The following is a 22,030-nucleotide window of genomic DNA, read 5'->3' on the forward strand; positions in this document are numbered from 1 at the left end:
GGTATGTCTGTATTCCAGCCAGAGGGATTAAAGGTGTGTGCTAAGGCTGAGCCACATCACAACTAGAAACAGGTTTTTCCCGTAAACAACACAATTTCAGGATTCACAGTATGATCAAATATCCTGCAATATCCACTCCCCCCCTTTTTTTTTGGTTTGAGCTAAAAATTGTACACAGTTTAACTTTTACAACAGAAACAATATCAGTCACACGAATCTAGCAGTCTGCGTGCCCTTATGAAGATCTGTTGGTACAATGGTCCTTCGTCACTGCAGCCCTGATCATCTGCCTTCAGCAGCCGTTCACTTCAGCAGCAGGGGTTTCAGTCTGCCAGTCTGATGAGCAATCTGTCCTTTTTCATTCAGTTTGTTGAGCTGTCCCTATGCAAGGGGGATCCGCTTTCCTTTTTGTCTGAGTCGCTATCTTTTTTTGTCTCTTTCTTCCTTGTGCCTTTCATGATCTTTATCAATTTTGATAGGTTCTGTAGTCTTTCATCACTTGTGGAAATACAGAAAACAAAACAAAACAAAACAAAACAACAAAAAAAACCTCGTTTCCAATGTAATACATTCTCTGTCTGACTTCCATTCTGATGTTAAAACATCTCTAAAGTATACAGGTTGATCTAATTCAACAGTTTTTTTTTTTTCTATAATCTGGTGTCTTTCAGCTGATTTTATTCCCCTTTCTGTTTATCAAGGTGAAATTAGATCTTTATGAGTCCATACATAAACTAGACACACCAGAACTATCATACAACAGAGGATTCAGTTTGACTGTACATGTGCCTGAGGGCGACATCTTGGTGCTAAGAATATGTGACAGAAGAGAGCTATTCCTCTTGAGGTGGACAGGAAGCAGGGGGCAGGGGTGGGGAATAGAAGAAGGAATGTACTATACGACAGTGTACATGGATATACTTGTAACACAGCCTATTCCTCGTCTCCCTCAAGCTTTGGTGGTCTCTTGCTTGTAACAATCCACTTTCACAGCAGGTTTTCCTCAACTATCAAAAGTCACTGTAGACTGTCGGGTCCCAGGTACTCAGTATACCTAAACAAATAGACCTCAAATAGATAAAGGATGAGGACTCTGGGATTGAGGTCAGATTCATCATTCTGTCACCTAGAGTGGCTCTACCAAGTGAAGATTTATCCTCAATGCTACCTTCCCAAGGAAGTCTCGTTTGTCACTCTTTAGACTGCCCCTCTGTCATTGTCCTTTCAGCTCCCGTGCCTCTAACAGCATGTATGGCTAAACAGTAATTAGCCAAGTGTGGACTCAACTCAGGTGATGTCCCTGCTCATTTGGAACATAATGACAAATCATTGTTTATTTCTCGTGTTTTGAGGACTCTAAATGAGAAGATGTCCTCATGGCCACTCCCGCGGCATCATTATCCCCATCCTGTTTGTATGGGAGTGGGGCATTGATCTGGTTTGGGTTTTTTTTTTTTTTTTTGGTTTGGTTTTTGTTTGTTTGTTTTGCTAGTTTGTTTTGGGTTTGTTTTTTTGTTTTGTTTTGTTTTGTTTCGCTTTTACAACAGGATCTCACTACATAGCCCAGGAACACACTATGTAGAACACACTATATAGCTGAATACACTATGTAGACCAGGCTGGCTCACACTCACAGGAATCTGCCTACCTCTACTGATTCTAGGCCTAGTATCACAGGGATTTTAAATACTGTCAATAACAAAAACCAATAGCATGAACAGATGGAGCCACACTGGCAGGATGAAGCAGGTGGAAGGCAGAGTCAGGTACAGAGGAAACTGCCTCAGAAGCTTGGCCTCACTCACTTCTCTCTTCTTCCTGCTCAGGGGTCAGAATCACCAAGGTCAACTGGCAGCATTCGGAAAATGGTGCTGCCCACCACACCCAAGATTACCCTTGCCCTGAGCTGGTGGTTCGAAGGGGCCAGTTATTCAGTCTCACCCTGGATCTGAGTAGAGTCCTGGACATCGAGGAGGCCCTCATCTTCACCGTGGAGACAGGTAAGTGGCCTTGTCAGAAGCCCTGGTGGCCCACAGACTACCGATTTTATGGCCAATAACAAGATCCTTTAGTCAGTAGCCTGGGCTTTAGGAAAAAGTGAGTCTCTGGGAAGTGGGCTGAATCCTAAGGGCCTCTGATAACAGTCTCTAGGGGAAAGGTAGAAAATGTCACCTGCCTGTAGGAGCCAGTTGGGTGGGGTGACCTCTCTGGAGCCCTGTGTATAGGAAGGAATCCAGGGCTCATTATGAGCATGGAGAATAGTCAGGCACTTTTGGAATCCAAATTCTCCTTTGCTTTTCCAGTCAGATAAAAGGCCAGCTGCCACTTCCTCCTCTGCCCAAGGGATGGGTGGGAACCAGGGCAGCTGAGAGGTGCCCACTCTGTCCCAGGGCTTCCTGAGCTTGAGCAGTCCCTCCTTTTTACTGTCTCCCAGCATTTGGGAGATGAAGTCTGGGCTTCTAGATCTATAGCTTTTCCTCTTCTCTAAATGAACACTTTTAGGAGACAGAGACTCTTGATTCCCTTCTCCTTCCTGCCAGGACCCCATGCATCTGAGGCTCTTCACACCAAAGCCATATTCCAGACAGCAGAGCTAGAAATAGGTGACACTTGGACAGCTGCAAAAAAGGAACAGACAGAGAATACAATCACCGTCAGCCTCTCGAGCCCTTCCAATGCAGTCATTGGCCGATACCTGCTGAGTGCCAGGCCCTCTTCACGCAGGAAACACAGTGACCGAAAGCTGGGCCAGTTTATTCTCCTGTTTAATCCCTGGTGCTCAGGTAGGAACTGCCACATCTGCAACCGAGGGTCCCCTGGAAGCCATCCTCAGAGCCAGGTCCACCTGTGATTGGGCAGGCAAGGTGCGGGGAGTGGAGGCTTGGAAGCAAGTCAAGGAATAGGAAGACAAAAGCCAAACTAAGGGCTGGGATCAGGCAGAGGTCCCCAGAATCAGACATGACAATAGATCCATTGGAGAGAGGCAGGAAGCTGGAGATTTCTGATGTAAGAGGCCAGTCAGGGGTTGAGAAAAGTGGAGAGGCTCAAGGGTGAGTTATGGCAGCAGCAGCAGTGGTGGGGTATCCCTCAGTTTCCACCCTTGCAAGGTGGGAATAGCAGGACTAACCTTGTAGATGTGACAGAAATTCATTTGGTTGGCACTGCAACATACAAGTCGCATCACAAGGCCTCAGCAAGGGGTAACTATAATCAGGACTTCATTAATAGTCAGAAAATACAAGGCTACCACTGGCATCAAGGTAGAACATCAGACATACCAGGATTCCAGGGGTCAGGCCCTGCTTGGGGGAAAAAACTATCCAGAAAAAGTGAGTCTTAGCAGAGAGAGGCATGGAGACAGTAAGCCCCCGCCCTGTCCGAACCAGATCAGCCTCCAGGCTCTGCCGTATTGCTACGTTCCTCCCAGACAGTAAGAACTGATTACAGTAAAGTCTGCTGACTGCTTTTCAGAGGACGATGTGTTTCTGGACTCAGAGGAAGAGAGGCAGGAGTACGTGCTTAACGACAGTGGCGTCATCTTCCGGGGTGTAGAGAAGCACATCCGAGCCCAGGGCTGGAACTACGGGCAGGTCTTCAGGGGCACAACCAGACGGGGTGGACCGGGGCTGGGGTATCAGGGGCACAATCAGATGGGGTGGACCGGGGCTGGGGTATCAGGAGCACAACCAGACGGGGTGGACCGGGGCTGGGGTATCAGGGGCACAATCAGATGGGGTGGACCGGGGCTGGGGTATCTGGGGCACAACCAGACGGGGTGGACGGGGCAGGTCTTCAGGGGCACAACCAGACGGGGTGGACTGGGGCTGGGGTGTGGTGAAGGCAGCCTAGGAGACTTCTGTCTGCCCATCTCTTCCTAGGAAAGGCAACCTGGGCCAACTCTTAAGGCAAGCAAATCCATTCATTCATTCACTCAGCTACCATCCCCTGTGGCAAGGCCTGTCCTGGACCGTTGGAAAGGGGGAGCTACATTAGATTCAGTTTGGAAGTAGAAGTCATGTCTGTGTCAAAATATAAATAGCTTCAATCAGTGATTGTCAAGCATGAGCATGCATCAGAGTCACTGGAGGTCTAAAATTGCAGGTGGCACGGAAGCAGGCCTAGAAAACTGTGCTTTAAACCAGCACCCAGGTCACGCTGACACTGCCGGACTAGGACTCTGCTTTGAGAGCCCCTCCACTATCTGTAAACTGGTTCTGTACCCACTGCAGGCACCAAAACCCACAGATTCTCAAGATGCTTCTCTAAGAGAGAAAGATTTTTGTGGAGCCTGAACACTTGTATGTGTTCAGGTCTCTCTAAGTCACTCCTAACACCTAACGCAGTAGGTGTGCTAGACAGCTGCACTGCATTGTCCAAAGAATGACAAGCAAAGGTGACTATATTCAGTTCAGACACAAGGATAGGCAGCTCAAGAGAAGGGGAAAGGATTCACATCTGGCATAGTAGGTTCAGGTCCCTGTCGGAGCTAGGGAAGACCTAAAGGGAGGAGGGGGAGCAGCCCAAGCAACTAGGAGTCGAAATCAAGGGAGTGTAGACTTTCCTAAAGGACTCTGCCTGCCTAGGCTCCAGGTGACACCTGGGACTTGACTGTCCACCTTTTGGGCTGAGGCTCAAAAGCATTAAGGGCCCCAGGACTGGTCAGCAGTAATACCTTGGAAGTTTAGAATCCATCTAAAGAGTCAGCACCCTTACCTACACTTCTAAGGCATGGGAGCCCAGGGCTGTTAAACCTTCCAGATTCTCAGAGGAAGTTTGCATGGAAAATCCTAGTTGTTATGTGTCATCAGCTGATCCAAGTGTGTATAAAACATGGAGAAGCATGTAGAGTGTGTCAGTAAGGTGGATTTGTGGCTCAAGAACCATCATGGGGAGTCACGAGAAAGTTAAATGTTCCAAGATGACCCTTTGAAGAAGAAATTTAATGTCCCCAGGGGGAGTTGGTGCAAACTGATATAGACATGTGCAACATGGGGTGGGGGAGGGCCTGGATAAGACTCTGCCTCTGAGTACAGCTTCTCTGGGAGCAGTTTGAAGAGGACATCCTGAACATCTGCCTCTCCATTCTGGACCGAAGTCCTAGTCACCAGGAGGACCCAGCCACCGATGTGTCCCACCGCCATGACCCCGTCTATGTCACCAGGATCATCAGTGCCATGGTAAGGAGGCCATTACCATCCTCACAGCCTGCCTTCAAGGATCCCCCCAACCAGTCTCAGCACCACACCCTAAGAACCTCACTCAGTCTCACCTCTTGCTCTCTTCATTGCTGCGTAACTAACCATGCCACAACTCCATGCTATCCTGTGTTACAGCCAGTTCTGTAAGCCGAGAGTTTGGCGGGACCCCATGGGAATGGCTTGCCCCAGCTCCTGCATGCTTCGGCTTGGGGTTCCCAAATGGCTGCAGATGTCCAGTGTGGTTAGGTGTGATCTTAAGCCTTTGACTCTGGCAGTTGGTATATCTTTGTTTCCTGCTCACTCCATGCCTGCTGGATTTCCCAGACCTCACTCAGGCCTCCAGGCTGGAGGGGACTAGAAACTGGGACTGGCCGGTAATCTCGCTTCTGTGATCAAAGCAATAAAGCAAGGACATTTCTGACAAAAGGTTATGAGCCCAGATCCCACGTCTCCAGGGAAGGAGTGCCCACTTTAACTGATCATAAGCTGGAGGCCATATGCCACAAAAGGCAGGAAGAAAGCCTACTATTTGGATTGTATTTTATTTTTTAATTAAAATACAATTACATTATTATACCCTTTCTCTTTCGACCTTCTGATACCTCCCTTGCTCCCTCTCAAAATCATTGCCTCACTATTCCCCATTGTTATTGGTGTGTGTGTGTGTGTGTGTGTGTGTGTACAATGCTTAGATATATAATATATTAATACAGCTTGCTGAGCCTGTTTAGCGTTGCTTGTGTGTATATGATTTCAGGGCTGACCACGTGGTACTGGATCAGGGAGCTCATCCCTAGGGAAGACTCCCCCACTCACCGTTGTCTGGAGGTCTTTGTCTTGGGTGGGCCCCATGAGATGTCCCCCTTACATGCTAGCATGTCTATGGCTGTTGTACTAGTTTAGGCAGCCATTCTGTTGAGGAATCAGAGGTGACACTTCCAGGTCATATCTAGGAGATACAGCCTCACAGCAGATTTCCTGGGCCTCTGAGAGAGCCTATGACTGTGCACGCGTTGCGGTCATGGTTGGAGGCTTGGGATTCTAAAAGTAAAGCTGTATTTCTTAGATGATCTCAGTTCCCCAGGACTTTGGGATGATGATGGAGGCCAGAGGGTCAACACCAGTGAGGGATCCCAGACCTGGCATGTGGCAGCCCGGTGACAGCCACGCAGACTGCAAGTCTAAGCCCTGAACTCATGGGTCACACCTTTGCTAATCGGTTGAAGCAGGTCCCTTAATCTCTTGATTTCATTTTTTTTTTCCTCTGAAAAAATACAGGAGGATAGAGGGCTTTATATTGCAGACTTAAAACAAGTTAACCCTCTAGACATAAAATTCTTGGGACAGTGCTTGATACACAGTAGTGTTCAACAGGCACCTGACTGCAGCTAAGGTTACAGTACCGCTAATGACCCCAAATTTAACTAACATACACATATAAGCAGGAAATATTCCCAAGTCATAGATGACTTTTGACAACATATTATCCAAATTGAAGATGATTGAAAAGTATAAATAATGTAAAATGTAGTCTTTTTTTAGTTTGGGGAGGGGGGAAGTATTTAGATCAAGTCCCAGGCCTCTCGCATGCTAATCATGTGATCTTCACTCTATACACACACACACACACACACACACACACACACACGATATTTTAAGAAATCAGAGTGCCCTTCAGGCAATTTTAAAGGCAAGTCCCACTGGCTTGGGATTCCAAAGCTTGAAGATGAGTTTACAGTGAAAGGAGATGCCTGGGGACGCCTGCCAGCCACTGACTTACACCTTCTCTGCTCAGGTGAACAGCAACAATGACCGAGGTGTGGTACAAGGCCAGTGGCAGGGCAAATATGGAGGTGGCACCAACCCACTGAACTGGCGTGGCAGTGTGGCCATCCTGCAGAAGTGGTTCAAGGGCCGGTACAAGCCAGTCAAATATGGCCAGTGCTGGGTCTTCGCTGGAGTCATGTGCACAGGTATAGAAGGAAAGACTTCCTATCAGCACGCATACACACCTTAAATTTGCATTAGTTTACATAGATTTGCATGTGTTATAATCAGTTTTCATTAATGAAGAGGAAATAGAAATCTGGTTAAGGAAGAGAGGCGCCAAACAGCTCATTTATTTAGCATTTTGGTCTTTTATTTGGCATAAATCCTCCCTCTGCCTCTGTCAGGGTGTCAGGGGTCAATCCCTGTGGTCCTCAGATTCCCTCAGAAAGATACATTGTCCCGTGGACCCAGAGCCTGCCTACCAAGATGAGGGTGACAGTAGCATCCACAGAAGCCCTCTGAGAGAGTGCAGAGGACTTGGTGGTCCTGAGGGAGGAGCTCCACAGTGGAGAGACAGGGCTGAGGCCAGACAGGCAGAGCAGCCTGCAGTAGGCTCTCCGCTCCACAGTCCTCAGGTGCCTGGGGATCGCAACCAGGGTGGTGTCCAACTTCAACTCAGCCCACGACACTGATGGCAATCTGAGTGTGGACAAATATGTGGATTCTTACGGCCGAACCCTGGAGGACCTGACAGAAGACAGCATGTGGTAGGTCCCAGGCCACTGAGAATCAGGGTCAGGAGCCGCCCCGGCCAGTGCTAAGGGCTCGATCCCTCTCTCCTCTCCTTACACAGACATTTCCTCCTGACATTGTCACCTCCCTCTAGCTCCCAGACAGTTACCAGTGTATTTTTTTGTGAGAATGGCCTCCCCCAGGGAGTTTTACTGCCCCTTAACCCCACCTTAGCAAAGCAGGAGCCTGGTTTCCCTCTGATGCTTGCTTCCTATGTGACCCTGTGCAAGTGACACCTCCGCTTCTAATCTCATGTCCTCACCACGAGCATAGGAAGATGAACATAGTCAAGATGGCCTCACCAGGGCCCACACAGTGACCACACAGCTGCACCCTGCCCACCCTCCCCGCTAAACACACTAAGAATTTCCTGTTTCCCAGCCTTCGTATATGCTGTCCCCCTACCCAGAAGGCTGGTCCCTTTGGTCTTTCTCTGGCTAATTCATCTGCATACAGACCTCACGTTAGTTACCATTTGCCTAGAGTAGGTTTCCAGCAGCCATTCTGTGGTACAAGCCCCTAATTTTCTGCACAGAGTTTATTATAGTGTTTGAGGCTCCCTATCTGTCTCCTTCACTAAAATGAACACACACACACAGATATACAAGACTATACACAGAGTTACACACATATTCACAAACAGAAAAACATGCAGGTAAATACACAGAGACATACATATACTCACATAAATACATGTAAGCACACAAAAACAAAACATATAGCAACATACAAGTAGGAAGATGCATAAACAGAAAAAGACACAAATATGCAAGAGTGCAGACACATAAACACACACTTACGCACATATGCACATGCACATATACTTACATGTACACACATACATGACACACATGTACACATAAACATACATTCACAGTGACATACACATATGTAAAGACACATATAACAATTACTATTTTGATATCCTGCCTTTTTGCCTGGCATGGCACCATATGATTCTAGCACTCAAGGGACCTCAGCCTGGCTCACACAAGGAGCTACAGACCATCTTGTCCTCCATTAGCCAGAGAGTGTGAGCGGCATGAGGCAAGATCTTTGACCTTACCTGCAGTTGTATTTCTTTCATTTTGAAAGCAGGTTGTTCATACGTGGCATACATATATCCACACACAAATGTGAAAGTGTCCATCAGACCAGGTGAACAAGCGGTTCATGAGGTAAAACTGGTCTGCAATAGGGTCTTCCCTTCTCAGGGCCTCTGTATGTCCATAGCTACCTCCTTGCCCATGTGTCTCTGGCAGGAACTTCCATGTCTGGAATGAGAGCTGGTTTGCACGACAGGACCTGGGCCCATCCTATGATGGCTGGCAGGTTCTGGATGCCACGCCCCAAGAGGAGAGCGAAGGTAGGGATCATCGGGTGGACCCAGCCCCTCTCGGCAGAACACTGCTCATGATATCCCTCCTGCCCAGGTATGTTCCAGTGTGGCCCCGCCTCGGTCACTGCCATCCGTGAGGGGGATGTCCATCTAGCCCATGATGGCCCCTTCGTCTTTGCCGAGGTCAACGCAGACTACATCACCTGGCTATGGCACGAGGACAAGAGGCGGGAGCGTGTGTACTCGGACACCAAGAAGATCGGCAGGTGCATCAGTACCAAGGCCGTGGGCAGTGACTCTCGTGTGGACATTACAGGCCTCTACAAGTATCCAGAAGGTGAGGGCCTTTATCAGCCTTCCAATGATGGTCTGTGGGATACAGACAGTCCTCGGAAAATCTGGGGCCAGATCATCTCCAGATGTGAGGTTGGCGACGGAAGCTTTGGTTCAGCATCACTTGTGCTGCCTTACCCGCCTGCTGCGCCTCTCTTCCGGGTTAGGTTCCCACGTACGAGTGGTGTTTCCTCAAGGTATGCACAGAGCGTGATCACGGGGACAGTAGCAGGTGCTAGAGATGGCACGAGCCAAGCAGGAGACACAGACTAGGCCCAGTGACACTGGATTCTGTCACCTCCCAGGTCTCTACCACAGCCTAGCCCCTAGTTTATGGAAGAACCTGTGTTTGTTGGGGAACAAAAACAAGACAGATGGAGGTTTTTTTCATTACTGCCTCTAACACTGCACCCTGAAGGTCTCCTTTTCCCATAGGGAGGCAGACCCCTGGTCAGGATGGTAATTTGGCTCATATTCACAGCCATGTCTGCTTGTTAAGACAAGCTCCCAAGTGATTAAGATCTGCTTCAAACTGGAATCAGTTTGTCTCTGCTGCTCCCTGAACACAAGCCAGAGCAGTGACAGTAGCAGGTTACAGGAAGGCGCATGAGTCTGTTCCAGAGCTGCTGTGTCCACAGAGCATGTCCTTCAGGTACTGCCCCTGCTCATATAGTCCGAGGCCCCATACATCGGGTAAGACTGCCACAGGGTCACCGCCCTCTGTGGTAGGGAGTTTGATGTCTACCAACCACTCTGCTGTTGAAAACACCCCAAATCTCAGCTCCATTCTCTCCAGCATCCATATCCCACAGACATCAGCATCACCTTGGTTACCATCTCTGCTGGGATCACCGCCCTTTGTCGTCTCCCTGGTGCATCAGGGTAGGCTGGTGGGCAAGGAGAGCTTGTCTGCCATCTGCACAGACTTTCTGGAATTCAAAATGTGAAATCCTGAGATTTATTTGTTTGTTTTTTATTATTTGTTTTTGTCCAGAGTTGGCCTTGTCCCAAAACCAGCATCCCATTAAATGATGGCAGTATCGAATCTCTTGGCACCCAGCTGTCAGAGATGCTGAAAAATCTGATTTTGTGTGTGTGTGAAATTTCCTGATCTGATGTGATAGCAACTATTGTGATGTATATTTAAATAGAGATGTGAACATGGATGGACATTTGGCAAAGGGCTCCCTACGATGCTTGGGCTTCCGGTCTGAGCCCTCTGAGAGCCGTGGGAATTTAATGTGGTGACAGTGGGTTTCCCAGAGCAACAGAGCCTGGACCTGGGTTGGAAGAGAGTGTACTGCCTGTTGCTAATGTGACGGCGCCCTGCAGGGTCCCGGAAGGAGAGGCAGGTGTACAGCAAAGCTGTGAAGAAACTGCTCAGCGTGGAAGCCTGGGGGAGGAGGCGGCGGATCCGCAGGGCCAGCGTGCGTGGTATCTGGCGCGACGACCTCCTGGAACCGGTCACCAAACCCAGCATCACCGGCAAGTTCAAAGTGCTGGAGCCGCCGGTGCTTGGCCAGGACCTGAAGCTGGCTCTGTGCTTGACCAACCTCACCGCCAGGGCCCAGCGGGTCCGAGTCAATGTGAGCGGCGCCACCATCCTCTATACCCGCAAGCCGGTGGCAGAGATCCTGCGTGAATCCCACACCGTGAAGCTGGGGCCACTAGAAGGTAAGATCAGGGGCTCTGACCAAACACTTTCTTTTCCAGGTTGGCTGGGAGGTGAGTAGCAGTGAGGGGGATTCCCAGATTTACATTCATCCCCAGGAAGGCCAACCCTAAGCTTTATGATCAGTGCTTGCCATTTGTACCCACTTTACAGATAGGAAAACCAAAGGTCAGAGGAGGAAATCATGGTCATGTGACTCATTGTATTATGATGGCAATACAAGTGACAGGTGGCAAACTGGCCTTGAGGGTGAGGTGACTTATACCCTAGTCATCACAACTAATATGATTATTTACACACCAAATAAGCACATGGAGGGAGCATGTCACTGTGCCCAGGATATGCTCTGTGTCACTCTTCTAACAGACACAGGCATCCCAGATACCAGCAATGGCCCCATCCTTTGGAGCAGTAAACCCGCACTCAGAGTTCAAATTCTCACCTGGTACATGTGGTGGCAGACATGACCCAAACTCGGGCAGCCTGGCTTAGAGGACCTCGGGGGGGGGGGGGCTTGGGGGTTAGGGTTCCAGGTTCAGGACACTGCCAGGGCCCAGCACCTCAGCGCTCACTGTTTGCTGCAGATAGCACCGTGGGTGGCTCATCCCATGCCAGTGATGTTCTCTTGATGGCACATTCGCCTAAGAGCCACACTTGACATTTCAGCCACACTTGACATTTCACTGCAAAAGGCCATTACGGCCCTGGGTCTTTTGAAGATTTTTTAATAATTTTAATTTTAACCGGCCTTGTTGCTGTTTTCTTTTCTTTTCCTTTTTTGTTTTTATTTTTGTATCTTTGGTTTTTTTGTGTGTTTGTTTTTTGTTTTGTTTTTGTCTTTTGTATTGTTTTTGGTTTGTTGTTGTTGTTGTTAATTGAACAGGGATGTTCTTCATGAGCCTTTTCCTAGTTGCCTCTCTCCTCATGGCATCTGTCTCTACCTGACTTCACACGTGTGGCCCCTCTCTGTCTCCCTAGCTACACGGCACCACTCTCTCCATCTCTGTATGCCTTCCATTTCTGTCTCTGTCCCCATGCCTTCCCTAACTGTGTGCATTGTGTGTGTCTATGAGTATCATGTGTCAGTCCCTGTCTCTTCTCTCGCATGCTGTCTGAATTCTACGGATGCAGCTATACACAGTTAATTACTGTCACCCCCTGGAGCAGCTCCAGGCACACGAACCTTGTGGGCTTAGACGGGCATAAAAAGCTGGGTGCCACACAACTTTAGCTCTGTCATTTCTGTTCACAAAATCTAAACCACAAAATAACACTTTGTAATAGAATAAATTAGCATCTCCTGGCTTTTAGCATTTTTCATGTTCAAAATAATACATATTCATTAAAGAACTTAAAAAGCAAAAGAGAGAAATAGCCTCTTATCTCACCCCTACCTCCGGACTACTGGCAGGTTCTCCTTGTAAACATGCACTGCCTGTTTGCCTTTTGAAAAGCATAGCCCTAATTAAATATTGCCATGCTGTACACTCTTCATATTAAATTATAGCTCATTTTATAAGCTCTTCATAGATATCACTTTACTTGGTTTAAATTTTTAGATAGATTCAAGGTGGTTCCCCACCACCACCACCACCAAAGAATCAGTGCTAGGTCTGGTTGATATTCAATACTGACATTATTTTTTTTAGCTTTAACGTTCATTGGTTTCTACTCTGATTAGTATTATTCCCTTTATCTTTCTTTTGTACTGTTCTCTTTTTTGTATGATTTCTTTGCTCTTTCTTTTGCTGGCTGGCTGGCTGGCTGGTTGCTTGGTTGGTTGTTGTAACACTACAGATTGAATGTGGGGCTTGTTGCTTTGCAGCAACTTCTCTCTGAGCACCATCCCTGCCCCTCCACTTTTTCATTTTATTTTGAGATAGGATCTCACTGGTTTGCTCAGGCTAGCCTTGAGTGAACCTGTAGGCCTAATAGGATTTTGGACTTGTGGTCCTCCTACTTCAGCCCACCAAGCAGCTAAGATTACAGTCCCATACCATCAGGCCCAGCTCTTCTTATTCCTTTTCTTTTTTTCCTAGCATGTATTAGCTTTAATTTTTCTGGTTTCCTATGGACCCTTAGATTAATTTTAATGCTGCCCCTTTTAATGACTGAGTAATAAAAATGCCTCCTCTGCACTATTTCCTCACAAAGCATTTTCATTTTCATTTTGTTCAAAATATTTAAAATATAGATCTTGATATTTTTTTCTTTGGCCAGCGTTCTTTTAGAAGAGTACTGAGCTAGGCCTGGTGGAGCAAACATTTAATTCTAGTGGTCAGGAGGCTTAAACAGGAAGAGCATAAATAAGTTTAAAGCCAGCCTGAGTTAGATAGCAAGACTTTTTTTTAAAGTAATAAATCCTTTACTCTCTTAGCATTTTAGATTTTCCAGTTCTCTTTGTTGTTGTTTTCTGTTAGATTTCCCATGGTCTGAGGGCACACACTGCATTGTCTCTATTGTATACAGTTATTAATGTTATTGATGGCAAAGAATATGATCTGTCTCGGTGGATGTTCTATATGAGCTTAAGAAAAAAGTGTATCTGCTGTGTTGGATGAATATTCAATAACTGTCTATGACTTCCAGCTGACTGAGGTGCTGTGGAGAGCCACGGCCTGGGGGAAAGCCTCAGCATTTCTTAACTGTGAGTGGAGTCCGTGACTTAGGGGGGCTGCACATTGTGAGGGGCCACCTTCTTTGGGAGTCTGGACTGGTGCCAATGTTCTGCCCAAACACATCACTGGTGGCATATGTTTGTTCTCCAAGATGGAACTCAGGGATTTGCATTTCCAGTGAGTTTCCAGTTGATTCTGATAACGCTGGTCCCAGGACCACTCTTGGAGAGCCGTGACCTATGACCATGAAATAAGTAATGATAAATGTAAAGTATTTGGCATAATGCCTACTATCTAGTGAACATATGTTCATTAGACATTACTGTAATTAAGTTGGACATAATAGTTATAGCATCTGTCCAGGGTCTGTTCTAAGGACTGTATTAGTTTATCCCTGAAAGTGCTTCCAGGTTCCAGTGCATCTTAGTTCTTTAATAAAAATTTGTTTTCAGAAGTATTATTTTTGTTGTACTAAAGATTCTTCTAGTAGTGACCCAGTGGAGTAAGGTAGGTGTAGGTCAGGGTTATCTACAATAGTGTACTTTCTGTTCTAATGAGTGGATTTATTAAGTAAGCAATAGAGAGGGGAGAGAGACAGAAAGAGACAGGGAGAGAGACAGAGACAGGGAGAGAGACAGAGAGAGAGAGAGAGAGAGAGAGAGAGAGAGAGAGAGAGAGAGAGAGAGAGAAATGGACACTCAAAAAATCCCAGCAAAGGAGCTGGAGAGATGGCTCAGCAGTTAAGACCAGTGGCTGCTCTTCCAGAGGACCCAGGTTCCGTTTCCAGTACCCACATGGTAGCTTATACTGGTCTGTAGCTCAGGGCATCTGATATCATCTGTCCTCAGCCAGCACCAGGCATGCAAGTAGTGCAAACACCTATAAATATTACACAGTAAATAAAACTTGAAAAAAAAATGTTTTAAACATCCAGCAGAAATCAACTGGGCAAGTCCCTTTAAGACGGCCAGCTAGAATACCCAGTCAAGAGAGTCCAGAACAGAGTAGTGTCCCCTCTGGTGAGGGGTCCAAGTGCAAGAACAAATAGCAGCAGAGACACCCTCGCCAATTCTGATGTTCACAGCATCCAGCAGAAACTAACTGGGGAGGCTGAGGCTGACAAGAGGAGTGCCCAACTGAACTTTCTCTCCATGGCTGAGCGTCCTATGGCTGAATGTGTGGCTTCTCTTTTCCACTTCAGGCTCTTTCAGGTTGCATGATAAACGATGGAAATTGTCTGTGGGCAATGGTTTGCCTTCTAACTCTTCTCAAAGACACAGTGCTTTACTCTTGGGCTATTTTGCTGTTCTCTCTGCTCCCTGTCACGGAGTCAGGACTGGGCAGCCCATCCCCAGACCTTGAAGGACACTTTGAGGCAAACATGTTTGAGTTTGAAATGGGGAAGGGGGCAAACAAGTTTCAAGATGCAGCTTCTTAGTGAGCTAAGTAACACATGACAATTTACCAAAATAATGTACCTTGTAATATCTTAATACACAGATCAACCTCCTGGCATATAGGAGCAGCATGCTATATACAAAGCTTTGGGCTAATGGAAATATTTAAGGATCTTCCCTGTGTAAAAGCTCAAATGCTTCTGGGACCAGCCATAAAGGAAAAATAAAGCAGCAGAACAACAGTCTGTTGTAGTCTGGGCTGCAGATGTAAGCTTGCATGCACACATGAGGTAGATAGTGGTCAAGATAATCCAAATAGAACCAAGAACTAGCTATGGTGTATAGTGAGCTGCACAAGAAGAGAATGCCTAAGGTGTGTGTGGTTGGTGAAGGAGAAGATCTAGACCATGGAAATTCAAGTTTGAGAGGACTGGCAAGGAGAATCAGTGATGTCTGCCCACAGCTGGTGGGGCTGACTAAAGCAATATTTGAAGGCATGACAAGGGTGTTGCCCCTCATGAGCTTGGACGTTGAAGGCCATTGTTTGATCTTGACCTTCTCTGGACCTGGTACATAAGAAGCACTCAATAAAGAATGAATAAATTCCAAGTGGGATGGAGAGATGGTGTATCAAACATGTCCATCTTGAATAAATATGAAGAGTTTGTGCAGATGTCTCTTAGGTGCTCTTAGAGAGACTCATGGTACTGACGGGCCTGGATTTGAATCCAGTTGTGTGTAGGGTCTTTCTTGCTGTGTGCCTTTAGGTAAGACAATACCTTCTCTGAGCCTTGAGTTCAGCACCCTCAACTGCTCTACCTTTCAGAGAAGAAGATTCCAGTCACTATATCTTACTCTCAGTACAAAGGAGACCTGACAGAAGACAAGAAGATCCTGTTGGCTGCCATGTGCCTTGTCAGTAAAGGAGAGAAGCTCCTGGTAGAGAAAGACATTACCCTGGAGGACTTCATCACCATCAAGGTAACTCTTGTCCACATCTACGACCCCATTGCTGGCAGAGCTGGTGGAGGGCATCCAAACCTGGGGTCTGAGCCTCGGGCACCAGCTTCATCTCTCAAGGGTCGGGATGATTGCGACAGTCTAACAGGGTATGTGGAGGCAGAGGTGGATATGGATAAGCCCATATTCTGTGGTCCAGCCAGAATCCGTGGGCTCCAGGGAGGTGGGGATGAGGAGAACGTTGGGTAATTTGTGGGTGCTGCCTCTCCAGGTGCTAGGGCCAGCGGTGGTAGGAGTGACGGTCACCGTGGAAGTCTTAGTGATCAACCCCCTCTCGGAGAGCGTAAAGGACTGTGTGCTGATGGTAGAGGGCAGTGGCCTTCTCCAAGGACAGCTAAGTATTGAGTAAGTGATGGGCTGTTGATTGACAGGCCAGGCCAGGCCAAGAAAACGGTACTGAGAAGGTAGCAGGAGGGACTCTGGGCCTCAGGGACACACCTATTGCCAACATCAGCCCTTGGCCATGTCACCCTTACTTCACTTACATAGCAGATCTGTCCTTCATGCATACGACTACTATTTCCAGCCTTTACCCACTTGTTTCATGTTTGCTTGCTGCCTTTGTCTATTTTCTTTATTTACATATGAGGGCATTGTGCCTGCATGCATAACTATGTGCCATGTTTGTGCCTGGTCCCCAGAGAGTCCAGAAGAAGGAATCAGGAGCCCATTGATCTGGAATTCCATTCAGTTGTGAGCCGTCACATCAGTGCTGGGAATCAAGCCCATGTTCTCTAGAAAGCAGCCGGTGCTCTTAGCCTCTGAGCCAAATCTGCATCCCCATGTGCTGTCCATTTTTCCTTCATTACCCACTCTTTAATTCATATTTTCACTCCTCATTCATGTTTATATTATTTCCTCAGCTCAGTTTTGACTGGTTCATACATCTAGCCGACCATTGTTAAATGTGCTCCTTCACTGACCTACACATTCATTTATGCATTCATTTACTCCACTCATACAGCCCTTGGTCATGTTGATCTGTGCTCCGAGTGACGTGGACTTGTTAGGGACACTAAGATGGCTGTCCCCATGAGAAGAGAATGAAGGATGAGTCTCATGGTCTAGGGTACTTCACCTTGGGTGAAGTTGGGATGGGGTGAGAAGTTCTGGTGCCACTGACATTTGAGTTGGTCCGTTAATGATAATGTGAGGAGCTTTTCTGGCTTGGAGAAGGAAGACCTGGTTCCCAGGCAGAAGTCTCTTACACAAAGGGAAGGCCTCCTTAATAAGAGCATCCTGGCTCTGGGCCCCTGGTGTGTTGGGGAAGGGAAGAGTGACAGGATGGAAGGAATGTTAGAGCCAAAGCTGAGGAGGGAGGTGCGAGGTGTGCGCAGGGCCAGTGAAAGAGGAGACTAAGGTGGCTGCGGGGGAGGAGTGTGCATGATAAACAGAGGGTAAAGCTGCAAGTGTTGATCCTGGGGTTCTGGGGTGTACAGCCTGACAAGCTAGACTCAGGGGAAGAGGACTGACTGGTGGCCTTTCCCCTGCTCTTGTTTCCAGGGTACCCAGCTTGCTGCCTCAGGAGAAGGCCTTGATCCAATTCAACATAACCCCCTCCAAGAGTGGCCCCAGGCAGCTGCAGGTGGACCTTGTCAGCTCACAGTTCCCAGACATCAAGGGCTTTGTGATCATCCACGTGGCTACAGCCAAGTGATGGGCCACGAGGAACTGGGGAGGACTCTGTCCATCTGTCCGTTCCTCCCATATAAGAGACAAGGGTCTCAGGTTAGTCCTGCTTCTTTCTGTCTTTGGCCTCCGTGATCTTAGGCAAGGTCCTTCCCAGTGCATCAATGGAAGTGCTGGGCTCAGTAACCCTTCACCTTCAGGACAAGTGGCTGATGTAAGAGCAGAGGGACCCTCCAACTCTCCCTGCTGCTGGGAGAGTGGCATGTCCCAGCTTCCTGAGAGCCCTGGTCCAAGAGCTCGGCCAGCTCAGCCCAGGTAACTCACTGCTTCTTGCTTTTCTATCATCTCTTCAAATGTCCTGGCCACATTTGAACCCAAGAATTCTCCAAGCCAAAGCATCCCATTATGGAGGAGCCTTTCTGAAGCCATAAGACAAAGCAGAAGCAAGGTTGAGAAATAGGTGATTCACCCAAGTGGTCCCCCAAACTCATGTTCTTAAAAAAGCACTGGATTGTAAGCAACAGAAGATTCTCCCCTACGTGGAAACACTGACTCTGGATTTGGGTGGTGGAGCTAAAACTGCCTGAGAACAGCTGAAGAAGACAAAGGAGTCCCCCCCCCCAAAAACTCGGCAGCATGGATATACTCCAGCTCTGGCCATCCTGGAGCTCACGGGACTGCCCCAGATCACTTAGCCACTCTTTCTTGGAACTAGAATGGCTTGCACTGTGCCGATCCTACACTTGGACATGGATGCCTGGAATCAGTACCAGAGTAGACACAACAAGGCCATGAAGAATATGACACTAGCTATGAAATTCAGCACTGAAATTTCTAGACAAACAGACAAATTAAAATTAAGGTACAGTTTAAGAATGTTGAGCAACACAACAGGTGCATCTGCAACTCAGTGCCTCTTGGATACAAATGACGGTGAGGAAACTGGAGAGATGGCTCAGCAGTTAAGAGTACTTTCTGATCTTCTGGAGGACCTGAGTTTGGTTCCCAGCACCAGTGTTAGACAGCTCACATCCTGTAACTCCAGCTCCAGGGCTCCCACACTTCTGGTCTCTGTGGGCACCCACACTTACTTGCATGTACACCCTCCTCCCAAACACATAAAATTAAAATAAAATAAATCCTTTTTTTAAAATACAGATGAGAATAATTTATGTTGAAGTCAAGCAAACATACAGTACTTGCTCCGGATTCTTGTGGAACCTCCATACAGGTACTTCTCTGATAATTCTCTACAAAATGTGCGACAAGACTTGGAAACCAGACGAGTAGATGTTTCAAGAAGCTTGAAACGGGAGAATTGCCATGAGTTTAAGGCCCAACCTGGCCTACATAATGGGTTCCAGGCCAACCTGAGCCACAGTATGTTGACTGATGAGCAACCTGGGGTCAAGGGGGCAGGAGTGAACAGGGAACAGCCTAGCCCTGCTGAAGGCCCTGTGACAGCCCAGGGCAGGGGGTGGGGGAAGCACACACAGCCCTGGAAGTAAACTCAGCAGAACAGCATTTGTTCTCCCAAGACCGCCTGCCAGGTAGCTGCTGCCCAAATGACTTTCTTCCCTGGGTGCTTTCCAAAGGGGCCAACCCTGCCACTCAAGATGTTCTAGCCCTGACTGGCCACGCTAGGACTTTACATGAGACTCAGGCTTTCTGCTTCCTTTAAGTCACTCCATCCCCTGAAGACCTTCTCCTTCCACACACACACAAGCCCCCTCCCTTCCAAAAGCTTTACTGCAGAGGTGGCTAAGCCAATGTCAAGACCCAGCCTAAGTTTCTTAAGGCTTTACAAGCCAGGAGGCCTCTGTTGGAGCTCTTCAACTTTGATTCAAAAGCATTGAAGTTAACATAGTGCAAGAACATAGTCAAAACAAACATTTAAAACAGGCTGCAGACTGCACTCGGGAGAGTGGGCCCTGCACCTTGCCTAGACAGGATGGGAGAGTAGGACCTGGTGACAGAGGCACAGGTAAGCCAGACCCAAGGGCATGAGATTGGGGAAGCTGGCCCTGCCACTCGCCGGCTGTGAGGTGGCATGGTGGGGGGAGGGAGACACTGCCCTCTCCCTGCCCACCTGAGGCTGTCAGGAGAGCTGGACCCAGGTCAGGGTATGAGAATACGAGAGCTAGCCTCACCCCCTCCAGCTGCAGCACTCCAGAGAACAGACCTTGCTTCAGACTCCAGAGCTGTCTCTGGGTCACGTGGTGCTGCTGAGCCAGCCTCCAGGACAGAACAGGAGAGCTGACCCTGCCCCTTGCTGGCTGCGGCAATGGGTGAGCTGGCCAGGGCAGTGCTTGGAGACCTCACATTGGTGCCAGTGTGGGAGAGAGGGTGGCTGACCAACTCAGCTGCCACCCAGGCCCAGATCCAGGGCTTTGAGTTGGCCCACCTCAACATCTACCTCACCTATGAACTGCTGGAGCACGTGACAGGACTGGTTCAGATACAAAGCTGCAGGATCTCCAGGACACGGGGCAACATCAGGATATCTGAGAGGAATCCCAGAGAGGAACAGTATTGATAGGGTAGCAGAAGCCAGAGGCCTTGAACCAGACCAATGACTCATTGCCGTGAACATTTGCAAGTAAAGATATATGGACAAAATGATATACTGTGTGACACACTGTGACTTACTACAGCTTCTACAATGAGATGTTTTTTATGCTTTGTTTTGTTTGTTGTTTTTTATTTTCTTTTTAAGGGGAGGTTGCAAGAGCAGGGGGAGAGTATGAAGGGACCAGGAGATGAGTGGGACTGGGGTACATGAAGTGAAACTCACAAAGAATCAATACAAAATTAGAAAGGAAAAGAAAAACCCAGACTGCTGGCCAGGTCTACCCACGGTTAGAGTTGGCTAAGCCTTCCACAGAACAGCAACTTAATTCAAATGCTAGGATCCAGCTCAAACCAGGGATAAGGTTAATAAACTCCCAGCTTGTGTAAGTGATTTTAGATTGAACCATGATTCATTCTTGGGCTGGATTATAACCCTGGAGAGAGCTCTACAAATGGAATGTCCCTTAAATAGACAACTGCATCGACTGCCAGTGCTACCTACCGGCGAGCAATAAGCCCCAGTGAAAGGGGTCTAGGCTGTGCCCGGTCCCCACACTGCATGCTATGTAAATCAAAGGACAAGACAGTGGCGTATGTCCTTCATACACTCTCTAGCCACTGGAGACAGGTGTCCAATAAGGACGTTTTCCACAGTATGGCATACAAAGTGAGAAATAAAAGTAAATGCATAAACAAATCATTGAGTAAATCAACTAATTGAATTTAGTGCTGAATGTCCAAAAGAGAACAACAGTGGCAGCCTCTCTGTGAACATGACAGCCTCTCCATGAACGTGACAACCCTATTTTTAGAGAGAAGAGCCAGAGAAAGATGCTCTGAGAAGGCTGGGGTCTCAATTATGATAAAAGCAGTGATTGAACTAGTACGCATGCTGGGAGCGACTTCAGGATCCTTACAAACTGTTCATCCTTCCTCCACAGCAGCTCTATAGAGAAGGCCCTATTGTTCTCTCTTTACAAAGGAGGAGGGACAAAGTCAGGTAGAAAATGGCTGTCACTTGCACACAAGCACACAGCACCTAAGATAGCTAATGCTGTGTTTTAAATTTAAATTGCTGTATTTAAGAGATCCATAAAACAAAAATGCCTCTACCCTGTAAGCCCCACGTGCTGAGGACAGATGACTTCCTGGAGTCCTGGGGGCTGTTGTTCATGAAAGATAACAAGCCATGTGTTTTGCTTCTATAAACAAGCTTGGTTGCCCCCAAGGCACAGGATGTGTGCTTCATCACACGTGGGCAAGATGTCAGGATGAGTGCTTGCCTCTGATTTCACAAAGGCAGAAAGTATAGCCTAGTGAGTTTTGCCTGTACACCCCTGACTAATGTATTCCGGCATCATATTCTAAGCATGTGTTTCAGGTATGAATCCATGGTCCTGGCTGTATTTAATAAAGCCTCTTCTTTGTTAAAAAAAAATATTAATTGTCAGATTAGTGAATCTCTGAGCAACCCCAGACCCATAACAGATCTAAAAGCAGTCTGTGGGATCAGAAGTTTGCTTCACGTGAAGAGCCAGCTGTACAAAGATCTAGGAAACCCTGTACCAGGCAGAGGAGAGTTTAGGGTTTGCCTTAGTTTCCTGTTACGATAGCAAAAATACAAAAATACCAGAGATAACCAATACAGAGAGAGAGGGAGAGGGAGAGGGAGAGGGGGAGGGGGAGGGGAG

At 47.6% G+C, this 22,030-nt stretch overlaps 1 protein-coding gene across 4 annotated transcripts in view; it reads left to right on the forward strand.

Annotated features, from left to right (window-relative positions):
• The window catches only part of Tgm6 (transglutaminase 6), a 40,266-nt gene extending 21,342 nt beyond the window's left edge, over positions 1-18,924 (forward strand). For 3 of the 4 annotated variants that reach the window (XM_021194087.1, XM_021194088.1, XM_021194086.1), the window contains 12 exons: positions 1,827-2,000; positions 2,541-2,783; positions 3,472-3,590; positions 5,049-5,177; positions 6,994-7,171; positions 7,597-7,735; positions 9,023-9,126; positions 9,194-9,436; positions 10,765-11,106; positions 15,946-16,100; positions 16,351-16,484; positions 17,643-18,924. In XM_021194087.1, coding sequence (XP_021049746.1) covers positions 5,175-5,177; positions 6,994-7,171; positions 7,597-7,735; positions 9,023-9,126; positions 9,194-9,436; positions 10,765-11,106; positions 15,946-16,100; positions 16,351-16,484; positions 17,643-17,796 — 1,452 coding nt within the window. In that variant the 5' untranslated portion in view covers positions 1,827-2,000; positions 2,541-2,783; positions 3,472-3,590; positions 5,049-5,174 and the 3' untranslated portion in view covers positions 17,797-18,924. The remainder of the gene's footprint in view (positions 1-1,826; positions 2,001-2,540; positions 2,784-3,471; positions 3,591-5,048; positions 5,178-6,993; positions 7,172-7,596; positions 7,736-9,022; positions 9,127-9,193; positions 9,437-10,764; positions 11,107-15,945; positions 16,101-16,350; positions 16,485-17,642) is intronic. The other variant, XM_021194089.1, reaches the window with a different exon arrangement.
• Positions 18,925-22,030: the final 3,106 nt, after the last annotated feature.

Source organism: Mus pahari, chromosome 3 (genome assembly GCF_900095145.1).
Source record: "Mus pahari chromosome 3, PAHARI_EIJ_v1.1, whole genome shotgun sequence".
Lineage (NCBI taxonomy): Eukaryota > Metazoa > Chordata > Mammalia > Rodentia > Muridae > Mus > Mus pahari.